The 25,149-nt window shown below is 43.8% G+C and overlaps 2 protein-coding genes across 2 annotated transcripts in view; both read right to left on the bottom strand.

Annotated features, from left to right (window-relative positions):
- Positions 1-1,290: 1,290 nt before the first annotated feature.
- LOC129119026 (activator of 90 kDa heat shock protein ATPase homolog 2-like) lies at positions 1,291-10,396 on the bottom strand. The gene is made up of 9 exons (XM_054630734.2): positions 10,215-10,396; positions 9,934-10,124; positions 6,306-6,391; positions 5,593-5,707; positions 4,308-4,396; positions 3,976-4,098; positions 3,378-3,479; positions 2,563-2,614; positions 1,291-2,355 (listed from the first exon to the last, which is right to left on the bottom strand). Exons 1-9 carry the CDS (start codon positions 10,292-10,294, stop codon positions 2,180-2,182), a joined length of 1,014 nt encoding a protein of 337 aa, XP_054486709.1. The 5' UTR covers positions 10,295-10,396; the 3' UTR covers positions 1,291-2,179.
- A 134-nt stretch (positions 10,397-10,530) lies between these two features.
- LOC143693653 (protocadherin Fat 4-like) overlaps positions 10,531-25,149 on the bottom strand; it is a 35,214-nt gene continuing 20,595 nt past the window's right edge. Inside the window, exons 26-41 of the mRNA XM_077176272.1 lie at positions 24,258-24,426; positions 22,586-22,794; positions 21,006-21,185; positions 20,202-20,421; positions 19,717-19,853; positions 18,890-19,033; positions 17,568-17,812; positions 16,986-17,095; positions 16,172-16,306; positions 15,887-16,023; positions 15,515-15,712; positions 15,120-15,214; positions 14,023-14,178; positions 13,028-13,225; positions 12,347-12,469; positions 10,531-11,963 (exon numbers count right to left, since the gene is read on the bottom strand). Coding sequence (XP_077032387.1) covers positions 11,663-11,963; positions 12,347-12,469; positions 13,028-13,225; positions 14,023-14,178; positions 15,120-15,214; positions 15,515-15,712; positions 15,887-16,023; positions 16,172-16,306; positions 16,986-17,095; positions 17,568-17,812; positions 18,890-19,033; positions 19,717-19,853; positions 20,202-20,421; positions 21,006-21,185; positions 22,586-22,794; positions 24,258-24,426 — 2,757 coding nt within the window. The 3' untranslated portion in view covers positions 10,531-11,662. The remainder of the gene's footprint in view (positions 11,964-12,346; positions 12,470-13,027; positions 13,226-14,022; positions 14,179-15,119; positions 15,215-15,514; positions 15,713-15,886; positions 16,024-16,171; positions 16,307-16,985; positions 17,096-17,567; positions 17,813-18,889; positions 19,034-19,716; positions 19,854-20,201; positions 20,422-21,005; positions 21,186-22,585; positions 22,795-24,257; positions 24,427-25,149) is intronic.

Below are 25,149 nucleotides of genomic sequence, written 5' to 3'. Positions count from 1 at the left end.
GTACCTGCACAAAGGTGTTTTCATTTTCCAGAGCCTGTTTCCAGGTGTTTGTCCTCTGTCTCCCTCACCTCCTGTGCTCTGTAAGTCATTATTTCTTCCATTCTATTCCCCTTCTCTCACTTTAAATCAGTTTTCTGGTTTGTATTTTTCTGCCTTTAAAGATGTTCCCTTATCTCACCTTTGAAAACCCTTTAACCCTAAACCCTTTCATCTTCCACTGGCTTCCTCAATCTCTTAAAAGCTTTGATTTGCTTCCAGGTTTTATCCCATTTCCCATTTATTATTACTTATTTCTACCTCCCATTTAACCCCTTCAAAATGAAGCTTTTAAATACCTTCTCCATGCACAGGCAGCCTCTCCTGTGGCACTTGAAGTGCTGAGATCTGTCAAGAATTTTGGCCATTATCTTACAAACAATGTCTTTGCCATTGTACTGTTTTTCTCTTTGTCCTTCTCAGAGAATTACCATCTAACATTTTTAATTGGGAAGTCCAGGATAAATTTTAGCACCAGTTTCAGAGGGGAATGGAGCAGCTCCTCCTCATTGTCCAGGGGTTTTGGCAGCCTCACACATGGAGCAGGGACTGCAACACTGGAAGCACAAGTAAGTCCTGTCTTTTTCACCACCAGTGAGGGCAGGGAGCCAGGAAAACCAGGGGATTTCAGTGATGAGGAAGCACAGTGCCCTGGGAGTACTGGGGCTGCACTTTCACTGTCTGAAGGAAGGTGGAATTGCACAGAGCCACCTGCTCTCAAGGATGAAATATTGCAGTATCTCTTCAACCATCTACCCAAAAACCTGCTGAAGCCTGAACTGTCTTAGACCTTCATTTCCCTTTGTCAACCCCTACCCTGAACCATTTCTGGATTCAAGACATCAGGCTTTTCTTCCTTAAATATTGAGGGGGAAAAAGGTAACTAAATTTGGAGCATTCAGAAACAGATGCTAAAATCCAACATTTCTCAAGAGGCTGCTCCCCACCCAGCACCTGGGCACTTAAAACAGAGCCCCCAGGGAGTGCTCTGAGCCTCTCCTGTCCCTGTGGGGACTTTGTTCTTTCCACTACACAGAGCTCACCTCGGTTCAGAGGGGTTAACAACTGACTGCAAACGTTTCAGGAGAGCCTGGCCTCTAGCAGGGAGCAGCACCTCTGTCTCCTCAGGATGATGGAAGCTTTTTGGGTGGTAAGGTTGCCATGTGTTGGCACTCTGTCAAAATAAAATATACAGGACTTAACTTCTGAGAAACTTAGTTAGTGTGGCAGTATCAGTCTATGGAGAAAATCAGCTTGATGTAAAATCATAGTTTTATTGAGCCAAGCATGTTTTCCAAAAGCAGCCTGCCCTATTGTGGTCAAATTGTTTCAGATTGCATATATTATCTGTACACTTTATTTATAAAGCATTTGAGACCTAAGTCATCCTTGCTCACCTCGAGATGGTTTAATTAGGAATTACAATCTGTTCCTGTCAAAATTCTCTTTACAGTTGTTCTCTTTGAGGTACAGCATTGCAGAGGGCTGTGAATCATTGCAGTGGAAGGTTTTACAGAACTGCAGGAAGAAAGCACTACTACTGTTTGTTTCTTGCTAAATAAATGTCACACCGAGGTCAAGGAAGGGAGTACAGTGCATGCAGACCTAATAATTACATGACATTGTTAATTATCTTCCTAAGACTGCAGCTGCCAAGAGTCTGCAGTTAAAAGCACCTAGCAAGTATTCCACAGAGGCTGTAAATGACACCCCCATTTCTTGAAGTGGATCAGCAGTTTTGTAATCCCTTGCAGCTCACCTCTGCTGGGAACTCCGTCTCCTACAGGGATTTAATTCTGCCACTTGATACACTGAATGTTAAGGAACTGGAAATGCTTCTATTGATGGTGTAGCTCACCTGCCTCTGAGGGCAGGGTTCACTGCAACTGGATCATTATCACTCTGAAGTTCCAGGCAAGCAGAACAGAGATCACTGTCCCCAGGTAAAGCTATTGATGTACACAGTCTGACTTGCCTCTCATTCCCTAAAAACCCATAAATAGTGCTTAAACTATGTACAGTCTCATAGAGGTGGGTCTTTATTCTTCCCACAAATAAATTATATTTTTTTCTTTTTTTTTTAGAAAACCAAATGTTAACAAAGTATAAAAAGTAATGCCCTAACAAAACTACAGTGCTGTTATCATTCCATGCTGTCTTTTGATTGCTGCAGTAAAAGATGTATTTCTTCAAAATACTGCTTCTTCCAACATTGTCTTGTGCTCTCTTCATGGGAGACAGGAACCCCTTTGCATTCCAGCTCCAGCTCTGACTGAGCCGCCAGGTCCTGGAAGGTCAAGGCCACAGTTGCATAATGTTCTGAGGGAAGAGAACAGGACCCTTCAGTCAGGAGCTTTTTAAAGAAAGAAAAATTTGCCATTTGTTGCTGCTGGTTCCCTCTCTGCTCTGCCTCTTTCACAAGGCCAGGGACCAAGGGCTGGATGTCCAGCCCAGGCTGGTCCCTGCCAGGACTGGTTCTTCTCCCTGCACAGGAGCCTGCAGCACCAGAGATGTGGGAAAACTCACCCTCAGGCCAGCTCCTACACCGCCACTTCAGGACCAGTCTTTGGCTTGGCACCTGGGGAAGAGAGGGAGGTTCTCCTTGTTAGACCTGAGAGAATTCCCATCCCAGTTCTCCCTCAAACACAGGGAGAGGAGCAGCAGCTGATGGCATTCTGGACACGTGCATGTACACAAGAGCAAGATTGGGGTCTGGGTTTTGAAATAAAAAATTGTTTTCATGGAGCTCTCAGCGTGCTGCATTCCACTGTTGTGTTTCTGCTGTGGGAAAAGACCAGGACTCACTGGGTACTGCACATAAAACACTGATTTTCTTGCAGGAAACAAGGACAAGCCCAGTTTTCCCCACTGAAATTTCAAAGTGTGACTGAGAGATGGTGTTACACAACCCAGCCTGGCCCAACACACAAGTCAGGCACTCCTGCAGATGAAAATGGTTTTTAGGACATTTCAAAAATGCAGCTGAGCTCTAATTATCAGGTTTTTCCCTTCTATTTGCACCAGCATTCAGTTGGGACAGGGTAACACTTGCCCTGAATAGAACAGAGATCAATTCCCCAGTTAAAAAGAGGGATTTGGTTGACAAACCTTAAACCTTCCTCCTCTCAGTTACAAAGAATTGTGCTGGGTTTTCTGCTCCCTGTGCAGGTCCTTAGGTGTGGTCAGTCCCACACAAAAACAGACCAACTGTTTGGCTGTGAAATAGAGAGGAACTGAAATACTCACTAGAGAAGCTCAAATTCACAAATTTATGCTGCTTTTTAGCTCAGAGAAGGAACCACCCTCCCTTCCCTTTTTAAAGTAGAGCAGGAGCTTTTTACCAGTTCTGTGTATTCACCACTGACACAGCCCTCAAACATCTGGAGTTTGCCTCCTTTCTCTGCTTCAATCACAGCTGGGCACTTGGAGAACTTCTGTACCAACTAAAAAAAAAGGAAAAACACAAAATGCACCAGGCTGAGGGGAGCTGCAGGAATCAGAGCCATTTCTGGTCCCAGAGGTGGCCCTGGGGTGGTAATTTAAAGTTCTCCAATACCAGCCCAGACTCCCTTAAAGGCCACAAACCCAAAATTAGTGATTGTGTGTTTCATACCCTATAAACAACAGTATCATCACCTGCAGTAATTAATCTAATTAAGCTGTGGGTAGCAGCAGTGCCATTACTGAGTCCTTCAGGCTCCTCAATAACACCAACATCAAAGAGCAAAGCTTTTGTTAGGGACAGCACCCAAACCACAGAACAATGCAGCTTCACTTTGTTAAGGGAACAATTGGCAAAAAAAATTTCTAAGGCAGGCTAATAAACTCTCATCAAATGGAATTTGTGCTCAACACTGTGATGTGTTCATTATTCACATAACTCTTCAGCAGCATCAACAGCCACATTCAGTTAAAATGCCTCCTGAAAGGATCACTTACTTCCTTCTTTGTGAAGATGCTGTACAGTTCATCAGCTGGAGAGTTGAAGACTTCCCTCATCTGTATCCTCACTGTTGGAATTTTTACTCCAACCATATCCAGAGCCTGTGGTGTAACAGAGTCCTGCAAAGCAAAGATACATTCCCAGGAATGAGAATTAGTGTGAGATCTGGACCCTTCAAAGTGCTGGCAGGGCAAGGGGGTTGCCACCTGCACCTTCTCAAGCACAGGCTGTGAACACATGCAATTGCACACTGTAGTTCTGCATTTCCTCAGCAGTTTTGTTACTCAGGAGTCACTGAATTCAGGGGGAGAACCTGAAGCCAACACACCTGCACAGGGCTCCCGCTTGGTTTTCGCTCCGTGGCCAGTTCCTGACCTACAGCAGCTTTGGTTGGCAGAATCATTCCCAAGGTGAACTCTGAAATGAAGAAAAGCACTTCTCAGTGTGAAATTGAGCTGTTCAACCCCCCTGACATTCAGAGACTCAGTGAAGATCACCACAGCCCTGGAGAATGGGTAAAACTGAGCAGGACATGAAACTCAATCCAGCTTCCCCAGTTTACTCTTTGGCTTCCATCAGGAACAGCCCTAACAGCAATTTCCCTTCAAAAGGCTTTTCCAAGTTACCTGCCCCCAAATCAGAAACATCTGCACAGACTTCTGGCAGCACAGCAGATGTTCAGATCAAAGAGAAATAAGACCCAAAGAAATTCTTCTAAAAGTTTGGCAGAAGGCTGGAGTGAAACTCAGTCCAGAATGGAGCCATCACTGTCAGAGGCTGCTGCCCTTTGAGCTTCCAGAGTTAAAGAATCTTTGGATACCCTAAAAATCATACACAGTAATTTCTCAAGCCAAAAACTGGTGCATCCAACTTGGGAAAATTACACAGCATTTAACAAAGAGGTAATAATTGAACAAAGTATTTCACAATCAGAGATGTACCTGATAACATTCTGACTACCAGCTGTAAATGCATCAATTTTTTGAGCATACTTTCCTAGTTCTTGGAAACAGCTGTCATTCACAAAAATACCAGAGTTCAAAAGAAAAAAAAAAAAAGGAAAAATTAAATTTGGTTCACCTTTGGTTCAGAAGAACAAGTGAAAATTTATAAATTTAGTAAGTTTAGGATAATAAAGCCTTAGAATCTCAAATGATAATGCCAAGCTTAAAGATGACCAGAAAATTAATTTATAGAGTAAAGAACAGAAATAAAGACAGCATTTCAGAAATTCTAGAAAATAACTAATTTAATTAATAACTAAAACAAAGGGTCACAAAAATAAGGCAGCAGTTCAGCAAGGAAGGCAGTTTTTTAAAATCAGACAACAAAAAGAAATCCTAATATTGGCCAGTCCAGGTAGGGCCAAGCTGAGCCCTGGCAGGGCCTGTGTGACCCAGCACAGCCTCAGTCACTGCAGAACCTTCTGGACACGGCCACTTTCAGAGCAAAACCAGATCCTGAGTGTCAGGACTGACTGAAGTCAGCTGGTGACAATCAAAGATCACAGCAGTACAAACCCAGGGCTTTGGCACTGTCTGAGCAAGGCCTTCGGGAGAGGCACCTGCACAGGACACTCCAAGGTGCTGATTAATCCACCTGGCTCCATTTACCTGTTTTAAGTGCTTTCAGGTAGTCCCTCAGGGCCTCTCTGACTTTGGTGGTTCCTTCAGTTCTCATCAGCTCCTTCAGAACATCCCCTTCCCCTTTCTTCTTGCTAACATTTATCTAGAAACAGAAAAAATGACAGCGTTTATGAGACCCCAGCCATGAGCCTTTGGGATCTGGCAACAAAGGAAAGTGTTAGGCTTTGTTTGCTATGCTCAGAGGACAGCTGCAATTTCCAATTCATGATCTTGGGGGAGCCAACCTTTGCTAAAAGCAAGTCCTCTTAACACATTAAATAAATGTAGTATCTCCACTCAGTCTAGTTCAGCCAAGAGCTGCTTCTCAGCAGAGGCTGAAGGATCTGTGGGAGCCCAGTACCCACTATTATCCAGCCAACACAGAGATTTCCCTGAGGTCTTAGGGTTTGCTGTGTTGGTTTGGGTTTTTTTAAGACTCCAAGCAGAGTTCTTCTCAAATTTGTAGTTAAAATATTATCACAGTCATTCATTAGCAAAGCAAACTGCACATTTCTCACTGGTAAATTTGAGAACAGAATAAGGCATTATTCAAAGTATAATAAACAAAAGCATGAAATAAACTATCCACATAGTAATTACCCCACTTAATAACAGGATAAATCAAAATATGATGCCTGATGTTGATTAATTTTATTTAAGAACTGTGGACCTATAGAGCCATACCAGTGTTGCACACCTACCTCTGTATCATCTACCTCATTTTCTTCTGACAGGTTAGGAATTTCAACAGATCCCTTATGTTTCTCACCAGACTCTTTGACTGTACCTGTATTAACATAACAAATTCTTGAGTGCATCATTAAAACTCTTTTCCCCCACAGCACGAGTTTCACACGTGGAACTCATTTGTACAAAGGTGTTACCTGAAGGGAGGTGCCTCGAGGCTGATTTAGAGGAACTGAAGAGCAACCTGAGCCTCTCCTGGGAGCTGTGTCCCCATCCAGGTGCCCCGAGGGAAGGACAGGGGCCCAGCTGCTCCCTGCACTGCTCCCACCTGCTCTGACAGCCTGGACATCTGAGGGTGGCCAGGGGAAATCATCTCCTTCTCCCCTGAACGTGTCTGCTCTGCATGCAGGAGCTCCCTGCAACGCTGCCCTTCCCTCTTTAATTGTGTGAAACTCCCAACATGCAGGAACCTTACCAGGAAACACACACGTGTAGAATGGAGAAGGATACAACTGACAGTTTAAAAATAGGAACTTCAGGTGCACATTCAGAGCACTTGATAGGACTTTTAAACTCTTTACAATAAAGAGTCAGCAAGGACAGGAATTCTGCTCCACTTCTGATCCTTCGGGGCCAAGGCCCACCCCACCGAGCTGCCCCGTGCTGCTCTGCCTCAGATTGCACTGGAAGGTCTGAGGCTTGTTCTATTACACTGAAGCCTCTTCCCCCTGGCCTTGCAAAAGTGCTTTGTTATTTAAATTAACTCACTAATTAGATGACTGTAAAATCTCTTCAGAAAGCAATAAGAGAACCAGGCAGGTCTGTCATCTCAGTGCCAGAACATTAAAAATCTACCAAGGTGCTTCATCAGCAAAACTCCAATTCCAACAGCCCAGGGCTGAGCACGACTGCACAAGGGGAATTATCAGCAAGGCAGATGCAGAATTTCTGGGGAAATCACTTTCACAGGAGCCACCTGGTTCCCCTGCCCCTGACCATCACTCTCATTATTTTAATGACTGCCTGAGCCCCCAAGACAGAACCCAACAAAAGCCCAGGTGCTCCTGGCATGGAGAGGAGTGCAGAGCTGTTGAACCAAAGTGCAAAGATCCCTCCCCACTCGGGTCTGGGGCAATGAGGGGTTGCACAACACACAGAGCTGTTAATCCACAGCCACACAGGGACAGCAGAACCTGAGCTTGGAGTCTCCCAGGAGAACCTGCCACTCAGTAAAGCCCTGGGGACTGGTTAATGCCATCCTTGAACACTCCTGGGCCCACAAAGCCACCTCTGGGTGCTCCTCCCTGCCCTCTTCCAGCACCAGGATCAGCACAGGAAAACCACACAACGTGCTCTCTGCAGACAATAAAACCCAGCTGGTTTTTGGCTGCTGCCCAGAAAGGAAGTGCAGGCGTGCAGGAAGGAGTTTTGGGGAGCAAAACACAAACCTGACTTCAGTCAGCTAATCCTACCAGCAGTTTTCACAGCTCTAAAATAAAGTTTCACAGTGCCAGTGGCTGTGCTGGGCAGCAAAGTCCAAGCAGAGAGCAAACAGAGCTGGTGGCTCCACATGACACAGGCAGAACGTTGGTGCAGCTCTGCATTTTCACTACCACTGTAATGTAAACTAAGGTTTACTACCTTTTTATCAATCACTCAAATTATGTGGTGGAATTTCACTGGAAGAATTGAATAACAGACCTGAGAATAAATTATTTTTTGGTTTCCTGCCAGTCCAGTGTGAAGCACACATCTCAGCAAGAGCCAGCTATAACACACTGGTGAAATACCTGCTTTAAAAGGACAAACGTGTTTTCACAAAGCTTGCACCACAATGTGGAATGATCCATTAAAATCCTCAATGCATCCTCTAAAAATGATAGAACAGCCATTTTTCTCAATTTTAGTGCCATTAAGTACACTCAGTCCCTCACTTTCTTGTTTCTTTATTACCTAAATTGCTAAACACGATGTTTTTCCTACCTGGCACTTTCCAAACCAGCTGCAAATCTCAGGTTTCTTATCATTTGTCCTTACATACCCACCTTTTAATCAAAGCTTGAAGTCCTACTTATCCTTGAAGACTTGTAGAACTAATTACAGTTTTTTAGTTCAATCTGAACTCTCACTTCTAATTTAGAGCCCTCAAAACACACAACATGCTGGCTATCACAAAAAAAAAAAAAAGAAAATCATCAGCCTCTGGGGTTTTTTTTAAGAATTTCCTGCTGTGTAGTAGCCAACTCATTTAAAATGAAGCTCTCAAAGCCATGATTCACTCAGCATAGCAAAGTCAGAGCTGTCTCTAAACACTGACCAGCATAAACACCTTGGAGAGAAACCATTTAGAGAGAACTTGCATAGAAACACAAACAAAATACTGTCTGCCTGCTTCTAACTTTATACTCTGAAATAAACCACACAAAGCTGAGCTAACCTCTGTTTAAAGCTTCAGGTGATCTTAGCTGAACCTAAAGAAGTCAAAAAATTGATTACAATTATTTTATCTACACGGATTTAAACTGCACAAGAGTCTAATATTTGCCTTGTTCTCTGTTAACATTTACACCACAACTCTAAGTGTGGTCTCAGTTTATAACACACTTGGAACATATAAAACTACCTAAAACAAACAAGAGTACTCAGTTTAAAGTCCCCTCTTATTGTGGGTGCAGACTCCAATTCCAGATCTGTTCTGGTCTCAGCAATATTGCAGTCAGGGCAGCCTCCACACCCCAGGGCTGAGGAATACAGAGAGCATTTGGGGAAGCACGGCCTGTCACTTGGCACTACAACAATCCAGGGACAATTTCCTGTGCAGGCTCATTCCATCAGCTGCTCCTGCTTCTTACTCCAGTGCAAGACACAGGCCACAAGGTGCTGTCAAGTTTTAGGCATTTAATAAATGGGAAGAATTCCTTGGCATCACCAAAAGCCAAACTGCAAACCAAGAACTTGTCATGGGGCAAGCACAGCAGAGGGCAACTCCAAGAACTGGGACTGCAAATGGATATGGCACAACAAAAAAATGCACGGGCACAGCCCCCAGCACCCCAAATAATCAAGAATTATTTCTATTTCCCACTAAAGAGTTTTATCCTCCTGTAATTTGTAATTCTCAATGTAAACTACAGTTCGGTTATGGAAACAGCTGTAATGTGACATCTCCTAGGTTTTCCTGCTCCCCAGAGGCACGGAGGAGCACACAGCTGTAATGTGGAGCTGGAATTTGGGCACAGTGTCACCGAACCATCCCCGCACTCTGCTGTCAGTGCCACCACAATGCAGGCATTCACTTCTTGCAGAGCAAAGTGAGTAACCGTGCTGACAGCCCGGGGACGCAGTGCCGAGGAATACTCGGTGGGAAAAGCCTGGCTGAAGGGGAAAGCCAAGCTCGGGTTTCAAGGTTATTTAGGAACACGCATTTATCCCGTCCGGGCCCACGTGGCTCCCGCAATCGCCTCCAGCCCCGGACTGAGTCACTGCAGCTCCCGCGTTCCGGGGCCCGGCTGCTCTGCGGAGGGACGGCCGCGACGGCAGCGGGCACAGCGCGGAGCCCCGGGCGGTGCCACCTCCCCGCCGGGCCCGGACACGCTGCCAGGGCCCGGCAATGCCCGCGGAGGCCCCCGGATCGCCCCGTACCTTTCCAGCTGAGGCGCAGGTTCCACTCGTAGAAGAAGATGAGTTTCCCTTTGCGGCTGTTGCAGGACGCTTCGCCCTCCACGTGTTTGAGGTCGCCGATCTCGCAGCGCCCGGCCTCGCCCTCCACCACCAGCCCCTCCAGCACCTCCTTCAGCTTCCTCTTGGACCAGCTGGTCGCGTCCCGCTCCGTCCTGCCCCGGGAGCCGCGGGGTCAGCGCCGGCCGCCCGTTCCCCCGGCCCTTCCCGCATCCCGGGGATTTGTTGCTGTTTTAGGGACTCACCAGTGCCAGTTGTTCACGTTGGTGGCGTCCGCCCGCTCCTCCACGATCCAGCGCGGGTCCCCCTGGCCCCACTTGGCCATGGCGCTGCCGCGGCGCCGCCTCCGCCGCCGCTCCCCCCGCTGCCCGCCGGCCGCTTCCGCCGCCACCGCCAGAAGGTGCCAGAAACTTCCCCGCCCCGCCGGAGGAGGAGGAGGAGGAGGAGGAAGGCGAGGGCCGGCCCTGCCCTGCCCTTCCTCCCGGCGCGGGGGGCGGAGGCAGCGGGGACGGCAGCGCCGGGAGCTTCCGCGCTGCTCTGGGGCTCAGCGGCCGCTCCTGGGCTCAGGAAAAGCCGCTCCTGGGCCCTGGAAAAGCCGCTCCTGGGCCCGGGGAAAAGCCGCTCCTGGGCCCGGGGAAAAGCCGCTCCTTCGGGGCTGTTCCCGGCTCTGAGGGAAGGCACCGCCTCGCTGGAAAAGAGGAGAGAAAGAAGAAAAAAAATGGAGGAAAACAGGAAAATTAGAAAGCGGACTCTTGTTTTCAGACACTGCGGCGGACGATTCTGCGCAAAAGAACAGAATTGATGTCCCAAAATTATTCGATCTGAAGCAATGACAAGGCAGCGCCTCTGGAATCGGGTTTATTGTCTTGCCCACTTGACACGTGCCAGAAGAAATTAAATACACAGTGAGACAGCGCTGCTGCTGGGAAAGCAGCCCTGCAGCACAGCACTGCAGCCCTTCCCGCATATTGCTTGTTCTCTTCCTCATCCATCCTTAAAACAGCAAGAAAATTAAAATCTGGATAACATTGCCCATATTTTTATTGCTCATTTAATTCTGAGCTGTTCCAATGAGTCTCATTGTGGTTTTTCTAAAAATGTTCTTCATCGAGTGTTCTTATCAGAGAGATACATCATCACCAAACTCATCGTTTTCAGACTCCCCATCTCCAGGCTCATCATCTCCAGACTCTGGGTCCAAAATCACTGCCACCTCTGAAAATTTTACTCCTTTCAGTTCTTTCTCAGGGGCAGGCAGTGTGGGCTGAGGTGTTAAGGAAAGAGCTGGCTTCTGGTTTGTGTCTGTTGGAAAGGAGTCCTGCAAAAAAGCGTAGTGCAGGTGAGGCAGAAAGCTACACATGGTTGAGTGTGGAGAAATTATAAACAGTGGAAATCATAAAATTGTGAGCCCTTTACTGTTCACATTCCATAAAGACAGAAGAGAGTCATCACTTCTGGATGAAAGTCGTGCTCCTTCTCCTAGGCATGGGCAAACAGCCCCTCCTAAGAGTTTTTATAGAATCACAAAATGGTTTGGGGTGGAAAGGACCTTAAGAGATTGTCCAGCCCCAAGCCCCTGCCATGGGCAGGGACACCTTGCACTAGACCAGGTTGCTCCAAGCCCTGTCCAGCCTGGCCTTGGACACTCCCAGGGATTACATCACAAGATTTTTTTGGTTTTAGTTCTATTGGATTAGCTTTTTTTGATAATTGCTTCAGTTACTTGGTGAATAACAATAAAATAACCTTTCACTCCATGCTTTGCAATCAAAAATCTTGTTACCTGTTCTGTTGTGAATCTTGCTGTGGGCTGGACCTCCGCATTTCTACTTCCAGCAACTTTTTTAGGTGCTCCATTTTCCTCACTTTCACCCTTGTAATCCAGCAGCACTGTCTCCAGGTAATTGTCTTTTTGGGGGGCCTGAATTTCATCTTTTTCAGAATCATCTCCTCTGGTGCCTTCCAGGTTGTCAAATGACATCACCTCAGTTCTCCTAAGAGAGGTCAGAAAATTCACAGCATCACAGACAAAAATCTCAGCCTCTCTACAACCAAGAGCAGCATGTACACTGATCTCAAAATTGGTGGGATTGTACCCAGGGGAATTAAGTAGCTTCTTGTATCCTGAAGGGTCTTTTCTGCATTAGGATTAACAATTTGCTAAAGACTAAGTAGGAATTTGCCTTTGATACAAGATTAAAAGGTATTAACTTCCTTCAAGTGTAGAGATTTTTAATTTGTCATGTTCAGGGTCCTTAAAAATGGACCTTTAGCCTAGTGGGAAATCCTAGGAAAATCCTATGGTACCAAAATAAACTAGAACCATGGTTCTTATATGCAGTCTTTTATAAATTTGTGATTGCAGCAGTCCACTTACCCATTATTCATGTGCTCTGGTTTCTCTAAGCTTTTCAGACTTCCATTTTTGTCATCTGCCCATGGGTTATCAATGCCCTCCATAATGTCAACTTTCTTAACCAAATCCTGTTTCCCATACTTTCTGAAAATAATACATTAAAATAATAACAATAAAAAATTCCTTTTGAAGATTGGCTTTACAGTTGTTTTAGAAACAGAAGATTAATTACTTGTGTTATAAATTTAATACACAACATTTATTTTCAGTGTTGTTCTGGGGATTAGTTTGCAGTATTTCCTATTTTTCCATAACGGTAGTAGGGTAAATGCTTGCTTCCCTTCTGGAAATTGTTTTCTTCTACCATGTGGCCCTGCTGCCACTGAAAGCAAAACCTCCCTTGATTTAAGCAGCAAAACCTCCCTTGATTTCATCATTTATGGGGTTGGAAAAGACCCATGTGCTCCCCTTCCCAGTGAAAATTTCTGCTGCCCACATTTCTTTGGTTCAGAACTCTTTGTTTTTGCTTTTGCTGTGTGACAAACACAAGAAGAAACAACTTCCAGTTGTGTGTGGTGCATCCAACATAACCAATCTCGGGCAGCGCTCCCCGCAAAAGCCGCTGATTTATCAGACAAACGCCTTTCATTAAAGCCATCAGCAGTGAAGGTGCATGGCATTGTGAAGGCAAACCCTGGGTACCTTTTCCTTTTCAGGTCCAGCAGGACATAGGCCAGGAAGGCGATGAAGGTGATGGCCAGCAGCACCCCGAGCACGATGGCAGCCGTGCGCTCCGGGGGTGCCGGGGCCGCCGCAGCCTCCGGCACGGCCGCGCTGACGGGCGCTGAGAACACGTCCTGCAGCCCCAGCTCAATGGCAGCCTTCTGCTCCCTCAGCTTCCTGGGGACACATGGAAAATGGGCACGTGCTCCTCACCTGCCTTCTGGCTGCAGGAGTGGTGGAGAAAATACAGAACATCCCTCCCTGGTCTGCCAGGACCTTGTCCGAGCATTCGGGCTCGTCGTGTCTCTCCTTCAGGAAAAGCTCTGTTTTCCAGAGCCCTGGTGCTTGTGACCTGAAATGCTGCAGGGCTTGGACACCTGAACTAGAGCCACATCACTGACAGGTTACCAAAGAAATGTAAAATACACCTGAAGAAGTGTGGGGTTTTAATCAACAGTCTGCCACTCTGATATATATATGGTCTATATGTATATACTCTATATATATGGTGTGTGTATATATATATCTATATATGGTGTGTATATATATATCTATATATATGGTGTATGTATATATATATTAGGTGTGTATCTATCTATCTATCTATCTCAGGTATATATATATATATCTCAGGTGTGTGTATATATATATATATACACACACCTAATATCTATATATACACATATACATATATATATATTAGGTGTGTATATATATATATATATATATATATATATATATATATATATATATGAGGTCAATATATATTTTAATGATATTCTTTCTCCATCAGCTTTTTTCTCTTAAATTTTCTCTGACTTTTAAATCTAATTTGCACAATGAAACAGCCTTACTCATGTTTTTGGCAAACTTTGAAAATTAGATTTCAGTAAATAGTGAATCAGCTTTCTGAATTTTTAGAATTCTGTCTGCACGAGCTCTGACCCCCAGAGCTCAGACTGTGCCATCCAGACCTTTTCACATCTTCTGCAGATACTTCCTGGTGGGCCTCATCAAAGGCAATGATGTTTACTTGGGTTTCATCAGTGCTGCTCCTTGCATTTCTGTCAGACTCCTTGGAATAGATATTAAGCACATATACATTCCATCCAAGTTTCTCTTCCAGGACCCTGGCATCATATGAAGAAAACATTTTTAATTAGCTGGGCAATGACAGATTCTTTTACTCTGAAAATTAAATGAAGTAGTATTTAGTACAACACTTGGCAGATATTAATTGATGCTAATAAAAGTACCTTGGCAGGTATTTTGGTTGAAGCATGTAAAAATGCAGGATTATCATCAGCCAAGGAATTAAGCTATTTTTTCCAAAATTGTTGAGGGATTGTGTAGCAGAGGAAAAAAATATCTATAGATTACTATAACCAGTAAAGGTGGGGAGGAGGGAAATTCAGTCTCATAATCCTCATGGTTTTCTCCTCTTCTTCCAGAGCTTTTGTGCTGGATGGGACCAGTGGCCCAGTTAATCCATCATTCTGGTAGCAGTCAGCACCAGCTCTTCCAAGAAAGTTTTCCATTTCATTTCTACCAACAAGGACTGGTCCATAATAGCACCAACATCACAAAATCATTTTTCCCACCTTCAGAGTGATTTCCCTTCATGAGCACAGGACTCAATCTTTCTAATGTAAATACATGTTTAAGTGTACCCAAACAAAATATCTTCCATCTTTGTTAACATGCCCAATTGTTTTAATTTAATGGTGGGTTTGGTTTGTGGTGTCTGCCCTATGTCTCCACATTTTTATCCTGCTATCCATGAAAACCTTTATCCTAGGCTGTTAAAAATGACACAAACCTTGAGGTGGGAAGAGACCACATGAAATTGTCTAGTCCAGTGACCTCTTTGAGATGTGTCAACTTCAGGGTCAAAACTTACAAGGCAAAAATTGGTGGATTCCTGTGAATTCACTCAAATCATTCTGAGCTCTGTCAGATTGAAGGCCTGGCTTTTGCTGAGCACTGGCTGCAGGCTGTCAGACCCCTATCCCAAACTCTGAATTTATCATTAGATATTATACCAGAATAAGCTTCACAGTTTCAAAAATACCTTTGTACTTCAACACTCTTTCTTTCCACAACACTGATCTTCTGATTTAGCACCAGCATCACAACGTTGCTACTGGAACTGGAATCAACAGTTACCTAATAAAGAATCACAGATAAGATTTTCTAGAGCATTTGTACCTCTTGTAGATTGACCAAAAAACCCACAAAAAATCCCAAAATAATTGTCCTCCAAAAATCAGTTTTTGTGCCAACATATTTTTATATGTCAATGAAAATGGCAACCTCTTAATTCTAGTATGTAAATATTCATGTATCTGACAGCCCTATTGATAGAGTTAAGTAATTTTGTAGTTTTGCCATTACCAAAATTAGCCCTTCTTGTTTACAATTTTGACATGGAAGTAAATCAGGATTATACATAAAAATCTTCCTTACATTGACTGTTGTCTGGGCTGTGAGTCTTCTTGTGCCTTGGTCTGCAGCTTGGACTTGCAGATAAAACGTTCCAGCTTTTCCTGCTACAGAAACTGTAAAAATCTGCCCCGTGTTTTCATTGATGTCAAACTCGTTGGTTTGGCCTCCCACTAAGCTGTACTGCAGGCTTCCATTGTCTCCTGAGTCTGGATCTGTGGCCTGGGTTTAAAAAAGGTGATTTGTGACACTCAGCCTGTGGCTTTTGGGCTGCACCTTGTTCTGCAAACAATAAACTCAGCTCTCAGGAGCAGATTGAAGGCTCCTCTAATGCAGTGGGAGAAGCCCAGCTCCGTGCCAGGATTTGTCCTTGTGGAGAGCACAGGAATGCTGTACCTGGACTGTGGTGACAGGGTATTTGTAGGGCACGGAGCTGGGAATGCGGGCAGAGTAGGAGGGGCTGGAGAACACGGGCTGCTCGTTCACGTCCTGCACGGAGATGGTCAGCATGGCCGCGTTCTCAGCAAACAGCCCTGGGGAAACACCAGTCAGCAACCAGCAGCTCCTCACCTGCCACATCAAACTTCACAGCTTAAAGAGAATCACAGCTCCTGCATGGGCTGCAAACACAAAACATGTGCCCACTGCTTCCCTGGAAGGTTGTTCAAAGTGAGAAGTTACCTGAACGCTGCACTTCTGCAGCAGAGGAGACTCTTCTGTTTGCTTGAATTAAAATCACATACTGAGAAACTTCCTCATAGTCCAAATTCACTGCTGTTCTCAGCTCACCACTTTCAGGATCCAGTCTAAAGTGACCTGAAAGGACAAACGCACACTTCTGCTGGCACAGCTGCCATCGGGATGTTTCCATGGCTGCTCTGCTCTGAACAATGTGAAATTCAACACTTCCACTGGCCAGGCAGCAAAGGCATCACCACAGCTGGGTTCCTACCCCACACCAAACAGCTCTCAAACATGCAAAGGAGCAGTAAATGTGAAAAAGGATTTCACATGATTTCACAAATAAGGAGAATTGCAGCTCCTTGCACACAGCTCCATTTTTATGCATTTCTAAGTTTTCTCTCAGTTTCTATGTACTTTCTTTGTTGTGGGCCAAATGGAACCTGGGCACAGCTGCAAGAGGGCAGATGCCTTAACATAAATGCAAGGAAATGATGGACTAAAAGTGATTGGCAGGGAGGAAGCTGCTTGCAAACAACACTTTCTATTTTGGCTCCCCCAGTCTCTAAATTACCCTTATCTTATAGTTTAAAAGAAGCCATTTCTCAGCAAGTTACCACCCTTCCCAAAGCCAAAGATCAGCAAAGTCAATGCTGAAAAGCCCTGAAAAAAATTCTCTGTGTACTCCTGTTTTTAAAAAAAGTTTTATCCATGCTCTCCATCTCCTCATTTATGCACAGCAGCACCTGCCATGCAAAAGACAGGTTATGAAGTTCTCCTGGCTATTTTAACTTAAAATTGGGCTGGTACTCACCTCTTTCATTGCCAGATACAACAGTGTAATCAATTGGTTTTCCTGAAGTTTCAACCACAGCAAAATCATAAATTAAATAATCCACTCCAGTGTTCTCCAAAACAGAAACGCTAATGCAGGAAAAAAGTGATGAACCATGTTAAATTTGCCAACAGTGGTTGCCCAGGCAAGCTTTGAAATTTAGCTTTTTAAAAGAGACTTCTCTGTGGAAAATTTTGCCCCCTCTCCCCAGTTGTTTGACAGATCTGCCCAACTTTCAGAGTGCAGTGAAAACCCTGGTTTTTCAGCCAGATTTTGGGTCATCCTTGGGTAAAACCTAAGGGAAAATATCTTATAGTGTTCAAGAGCAAGGGGACAAAGAGTCTGGCTTATAAAGCTGCAAAGTAGAGAAATAAAAGGCAATGCCTCAGCTCACGTTCACAGAACCCCAAGCGTAGCAGAATTTCCAATATTTTGCTTAAAAAAACCCCAAACTGATGTCCTTTCTTCTGCATGCAAAAATGAAGTGACCTTCAAGTTGGCTCTGTTTTGCACCACCTGGTGAAGACATGCCAGTTATTTAAGTGAATGTGAAAGCCTCACCTGATCTCACTTTTGTTGAAGCGAGGAACGAAGGGACGGTTGTCAAACACACTCAGAGTAACCACAGCAGTGCCATTTAATGGGGGAGAGCCTTTGTCCTTTGCCATCACTGTTAAATGCATCTCTCCAGATCTAGACAGGTTTCCAGTTGTAATTATCTTCCCCTCACTCAAATCCTCTATCAGGAAGAAGGGGCTCACGGTGGCATCCGGGAGGATGTAATACTCAATGAGGCCATTGTGCCCCTGCCAGGAAAGGAACACAATTTCATGGAACTGGGAGTGTGTTTGGAAGGGTAGGATAAACACTGAAACACAGATCCAAAAAACATCTAAATGTCTCTAGTGAAATAATTTTGAAAACAGTGGGGTTTTTTAAAGAATGAAAGCTATGGTAGGATGTGTAAAAATTAAAAAAAAACCAAACCACCAAGCAGAAGAAAATACACAGTACATTGGCCATTTACACAGTGAAAACATGGCCAAAAGTCTCTAATGAAAATAAGTTAGATGTTTGAAGGGGGACAGTCAGAGTAGTGAGGGTGGCACAGGGAGGACAAGTGCCACTCTGCACAGCTGAAGGAGGAGTTTCACTGGGGTCTCAATGCAGATCTCCCACAGTTCAGCAATTTTCAAAGGCAATTGCACTTTTTATACAGAATCATTGAAAAGGCTGATTAAAAAAGGGCTGTTAGATGATTTGCAGCAATGCACCACAGCTGCAGCTATTCCAACCAAAATTATGCATGAAGAAATAGGAAGGCACCTGCTACACCTATTTTGTTGTCACTTGGAGATGTTTCATCTTGTAAATGATATAATTACTAGTGATGTTGTCATGGTGATGTGGTTGACTACTGGATATCCCTGCCAGTGCCTGGATCCTATTTGATGGGTGTAGTACAGATATATCAAACAAAATTACATTTAACAATGGGGACAGAGAGAATCAGCTGGGGTGCCACGCTTCAGAGGAGTTTGGTGAGCAGACATTTCCTTGCTCAAAGCAGCTATATGATGTTTAGTTTTTACAGATTCTTCTACCTCAAAAGATCAAATAACTTCAGAGACACTAAATTGCTTCAGTGTATACTTCTGAAGCACTGGTGCGTGCAGCTCTGTGTAGGAAAGGGTAAAATTAAAGGAAATACAGCAAAGGAAACATGCCCAGAGCATCAGTGTCAAGGCAGAGCCAGCTAAACTTCTAATTTCCAGTTCTCAGTAGTTAAGCAGGATTCACTTTCTGCAGGGTTTGGTGCTGCCTGCCTGGAGGAGGAGCAGGATGTGCTGTGCTGAGGCTCAGGTCACAGAGGAGCCTCTCACCTGGTCACGGTCGGTGGCACTCACGGTGAGGACAGGAGCTCCCACGGGATTCACCATGTTCATGGCAGCAGAGTAGGAGCTCTGGGCAAACACGGGGGCATTGTCATTCACATCCACCACTGCAACTCTCACATGGATGGCTGCCTAGGAAACAAAGTGGTGCCATGCATCTCAGACTACTTGGAAACTCTTATTTAGCGTTGTTTTTTTCTTTACGTGCACATGCAACAGAAATGATAAATCAGGCTTGGAAAAGGCTGCAGTAAAATATTGTCTGGGTTTGATTGTGTGAACTAAGCATCAGAGATCACTACAGGATTTTAGCAGGAGAGGCAGGAATTCAGGGTTGCAGTAGGATTCCCCTTGAAAGGTGTCTGAATGAGTTAGAACAGGACATGTTTAGGAGACCAACATGCCCTCCTTGCAGGTAAGGAAACCACACATGCTCCGATTCTGTTCAAGCAGTGTCTAATAGCTTTTCAAATAAAAGAAATACAGCAGAACTAGAACAATCTGCTGAAAACACTTCTCCTACAACAAATTATCACATCACTTACAGTTCTAACAGCAGGAGACAACTCCAGCTCCCCAGCATAGGTCAGTCAGCAAACAATTCAGGGTCAAAGCCTGCCATGCATAATTTTGAATATTTCACATAATTAAAGTATACTACTACTCAGTGTGGTTAAAGGCTGTAGAAGTCTGACTCTAAACATGATGAGGTGACTCATTTATTCTACACAGTAAATGGCTGGGATGGATCTCCCTCCCAGCAGTTCAAAATCCACTCTGAAGTGTTGCTGTTCATTACAGTAATGGTCTCTTACCTGATAGAAAGGGGCAGATTTATTGTTGACTGCAGTCACTGTGAGGTTGTATTTATTCATGGTTTCATAGTCTGGAGAGTTCCTTATCTTAATGATGCCCTGTATTGCATCTATTTCAAATATATTTTCTCCCTCACCTGAGACAGATTTAAACAAGCATCATCAATTAATATATCTTAGCAGCACATAATTAACTACACTCTTAAATTATATGTTTACTTTTGCCCTGAACTCATCAAAACATTTTTTTAAGTAGTGGATGGATAATGTAGAAGAGCAGAAATATTTTGAATGGATGGGCATTTGAAACATGAGCCAAGGTTTGAAAATTGTATGAGCATGAATTAGTAACATTCCAAACCAGGTGAAAGTGAATTCTTGGCTTTGGTGGAAAGAAGTTAGGAAATAACGTGGGTATAACACTAATTATGCTCATAATTGTATGGACAACAAATTACCAGTGCAGTGACAGAATTGCTTGTTACCTGTGAGGTCATACAGGATAAAGGCATTGTCTCCTGTGTCTCTGTCTGATGCTGTGATTTTTCCAACAATGAATCCCACAGGCACATTTTCCTGGACACTGAAGTCAGGCACTGGATCAAACACAGGTGGCCAGTCATTAATGTCAGTGATCTTTATCACAACTGTGCAGTAACCCCTCTTCTTCTCAGGGATTCCATCATCTTCAGCATACACCACAACCTGTAAGTTGCACAGTTATTGGTAGTGAGAGGTCGTACAAAGAAGTTCTTGCATAAGGATTAAAAAAACCTTGTGAATTTTAAACTTTGAAATATTCTTATGTAAAGTCCCGTTCTGAATTCACCTCAAAATGATTGTTGAAAACTTAAGGAGTATTTGGGTGAATAAAAAAGTCTTTCTGTGTAAAACCAACAAATTCACCAATATTTTTGCTTGAAGCAAAATAAGAGCATAAAAAATATCCAGCAGTGGCAACAACAAAAAGAAGATTTAAACTGAGAATCATATCTGCAAGATCTCAGCACAGGCTGAGGCAACAGACAGGGCTGAATAGATGAGCTGTCATTGTGAAATTAGTTATTCATGTGCTGAAGTGTTTCCAGGGCAGGTGAACAATGAGCTGTGCTTGAATTTCATTCTAGTCAAAAGGCAGTGGCTTGTTTTAATAATGCCTCATGCCTTGAGATGCCCCTGTTCTAAACCAGTGCATAAAATATTCAAGCATTATAAAGCTAAACAAAAGCACAAGTGCCACCTGCTTTCCAAGAGAAAAATAAAGAAGATTTAAAATATCTAAAGCAAACCTGATACTCTGTGGGTTCCTCTTCATAATCAAAGGGGGCAGTGGAATAAAGGATTCCAGTGGTTTCATTTATCCTGAATTTCAGTCCTTGTCCATTGAGAATGCCATATGTCAGGAAACCATTTCTGCCTGTGTCACTGTCCTGAGCTTTCAGCTGCACAATCTGAGTGGCAGGGGAATGCTGGAGGAAGAAGGATTGAGGCTCTCAGAGACTGCTTTGCTGCAATTGCTTGAATTATGTGAAAGTAACATGTACTGCATCCACTTACAGTAGTATAGGCATTTAAAATCAAAATTATACAACTTGTTCCACACAGTAAGAGAGTCTGTTGCTCTCTCTAATTTACAGAAAATAACTGTTTTCCTCCTCCCATGTCTCTACATATAGCTGCAATTTTCAGGAAGAAATATTATTTCAAACAGCCCAAATGTTAACCTCACCATCTGACTTGCTGTTATTTCTGTGTAACAGCCTCTTCTCCTATGAAACTCAATGGGTGTTCTCAACTCCAAAATCACATTTCTTTCTGAACACTATTTGGCAAATAATTATCAAAATAAACAATCTAATTTTCCTTTTTAACAGTGTTATTTGCACCAAGATTGACAGAAGGTATCAGTGTTTCACTTGCAGGGCCATTTGAGACCTGATCTGAAGTTATTTGATCCAACAGGGCATCCAGTAATTCCCACTGTGTAAATATTTCACATGGAAATCAATTTTTTAAGGTTGGGGAGCATTCTTCTAGTTCTTCTCCATTAAACTCACTGGGAACATTAAAATTATGTGTAATAAGTTGAACCTCTATTTAATTCAGTGGTAGAGATGGACTAAAAATCAGTTTAGTCTTTAAACTTTAAATCAGTTGTGGCTGCTAAAGACAATATGTGTGCATCAGCTAGGGATCTCAAAGGCAAGGTATGTGCTATATAAAATATTAACATGATATTGTGCTTCTTTTTTTTAAAAAAAAAAGCAACCAGCAGATTAAAGTGTGAAAAGTGTTGCTTAAAAATTGAAGAGTGAACTGTTGAGCAAGATGCTTTTACATATTTAAATGCTGTAGCTTCTTCTGTAGAGAACCACAATGTCTGAAAATCTGACTGAAATCTGGCTTGTTCTCTGCTGCTGATCACTTGTGCCAGCAAAATCACAGCAGATTGTACGTGAGCAAGAGTAGCAATATTGTTAAATTAGAGACTGTGCCCTGGTACTGCCCTGTATGAGGCTCCCTCACAAAAGGCTGAGTGAGAGCCCATGGGGTGCCCAGCACGTCCAGTGGATTTCAAATGCACCTGAATATTCTCCATGTAAAATATTCAAAATGCAGTGGTAGTTCTTCCTTCGTGGAGCCCCCTATTAGAAAATATTCACTTTTCCTTCAATAAGTCCACACTTCTAGATCATTCTTGCTGTGCATTGGGATTGAAATAAACCTCACAACACCATGTGGTAGGACACAACAGACACTCTGCCCAGCTCCAGAAGGTTTACTTGTATACTCAACAAAATATTCTTTTTATTATTATTGTTTTTTTGAAGACTTATTTTTGTGATTCAGTTTGATGACATTTTCTTACCTCTGGCAATCTCTCTTCCAGTAGAGAAGATGGGAAAACTGGTGGGAAATTGTTTTCATCAATGACTTCCACCTTCACTTCCACTTCATTAAATATGGCAGCATTAGATGAGTCTGTTGCTCGTACCTTGAAATTTACTGGAAAATCTTCCAGTTTTAGATTCTTACTTGTTCTTACAATACCACTGGATGGATGGATAATGAAATATCCTGTTCAAAAAAAAAAAAAATCAACCAGAAATTATTCTGGTTGTGATTTCATTAGTTGAAACTGAAGATATGAATCCTCCAGTGAAAATTGCACATTATTTATATGAATATTGTATGTTACAGTATTTTTCAAAGAACAAAATGAAATTCAATGTTTTTACAAGGTTGACAAGAATGTCAGATATATCCAGCGCTGTAATTAACAAAAAGAAATAATTCAGAAGGTCAGATGGGAACCAAAAGGGAGAAAATTCAATCCACCACTCTCCAGTCAGGTATTCACATTCCTCTGAAACAGTCAGAGATTATTTGTCCCTCTTTCAATTAGAAACTTTTTATATTTCCTAACAAGTTTGTTCTTAATGAAGTTGAGGAGTTTTGCAACTGCCTTCAAGATCACAACTTCATACAAAACACTTCACAAAACTGAATACAAATTGGCTTTGATGATAGATTAAAATCAGCTCCATATTTAGGAAAAAAACACATGTGACAAAAACCACTTGACCATATGCAAACTCACTCTAGGCACTCACAGTTGCTGAGTTAGTTTTTCTCCTGGAAGTTTTTGTGCTATTAGTTATTTTTTGTCCAGCCAGAGTAACTTTATGCCAGGCCAGGTACAGCCTGATCTTCCTGCAGCAGACACAGCACAGAGCTGCTGAAGCCAGCCCTGCCCCACGTGCCTTGTGCTGCTCTGACAGAAATTCAATGCCATGCCCACACCTGATCCACCCCAAACTGGTGCCCTGGCTTCATTCCCAGCCAGGGTTCATGGCTGTGGGACTGAGGGAAGAGCAGGAAGCAGGAGAGAAGAAACCATCCCAACCCTCAGTGTTCATGGCTGTGGGACTGAGGGAAGAGCAGGAAGCAGGAGAGAAGAAACCATCCCAACCCTCAGTGTTCATGGCTGTGGGACTGAGGGAAGAGCAGAAAGCAGGAGAGAAGAAACCATCCCAACCCTCAGTGTTCATGGCTGTGGGACTGAGGGAAGAGCAGAAAGCAGGAGAGAAGAAACCATCCCAACACTCAGTGCTCATGGCTGTGGGACTGAGGGAAGAGCAGGAAGCAGGAGAGAAGAAACCATCCCAGCCCTCAGTGCTCATGGCTGTGGGACTGAGGGAAGAGCAGAAAGCAGGAGAAGAGAGAAGAAACCATCCTACCCTCAGTGCTCATGGCTGTGGGACTGAGGGAAGAGCAGGAAGCAGGAGAGAAGAAACCATCCCAACACTCTGTTCATGGCTGTGGGACTGAGGGAAGAGCAGGAAGCAGGAGAGAAGAAAGCATCCCAACCCTCAGTGCTCATGGCTGTGGAACTGAGGGAAGAGCAGGAAGCAGGAGAGAAGAAACCATCCCACCCTCAGTGCTCATGGCTGTGGGACTGAGGGAAGAGCAGGAAGCAGGAGAGAAGAAACCATCCCAACGCTCAGTGCTCCTCCTGTTCTCCCCCAGCCAGGGCTCACCCTCCTCATCTCCAGAGGTGATGCTGTAGTCCACAGGGAGCTTGTACAAGGCTCTGACCTCCACAACAAACGTGTCTGGGGGGCTCTGCTCTGGCAGAGGGGCAGGGTGATAGGCTTCTTCCAGGAACACTGGGAAGGACACATCCATGGGAACAACCACGACTGACACCTGCAGAGAAAAGGACGTGGCCATGGGGGTGGTGTTTGCAGCTTTAGCAAAAACTTTCCTACTGAGGTGTGGGACAGCACAAGCCCAGGCTTTGGCCAGTGAGGAGAAGCCTGGGATTGCTGCCTGCTGTGTTTGACACTGCCCTGAAGGCAACAAATACTGGTGGGAAACACCAAAAACCTCCTCAGTTTAGGTTCACCTGGGTGCTTTGCTAAATGCAGAGCTCCAGTTCCTCACATACAGCACATTTCAAAGGATTTGTCTCAGAGAGATGCACTCAGAGAGATGCACTCATCTCCAGCCTTCCACAGGAGAGGGTGTACCCAGAGCAGGAGTTTGCACACACAGTATTTTAAAACTATTGTGACTGATTTATGGATTAAGAACAAAAGGTGAGAGGTGGTAAATAAAAAATGCCTATTGCTTCACAAAAATAGTTCATTTCTGTTGCCAGACAGCTGCTGTTCATTCCTGTGAAGAATGATGGCTTGTAAGTCTACATTTTAAGGTTGTTGAAGGTAATTTTCTACATCTTTATCCATCTAGGTTTCTAGTTCTTTTTTTTAATTCTGCTGTGATATTTAGTGGCAAAAGATCACCAACAAATTATAAGCATTGTGTAAAAATAATTTTTAAATCACATTTAGATTTCTCACTCTTCAATCTAGAAATTATTTTTTCTTACATTATGAGAAAATAAACAGGAACACTTTATTTGCCATC

This window comes from Agelaius phoeniceus, chromosome 3 (genome assembly GCF_051311805.1).
Source record: "Agelaius phoeniceus isolate bAgePho1 chromosome 3, bAgePho1.hap1, whole genome shotgun sequence".
Lineage (NCBI taxonomy): Eukaryota > Metazoa > Chordata > Aves > Passeriformes > Icteridae > Agelaius > Agelaius phoeniceus.
This window is presented reverse-complemented; position numbering and strand designations above follow the sequence as displayed.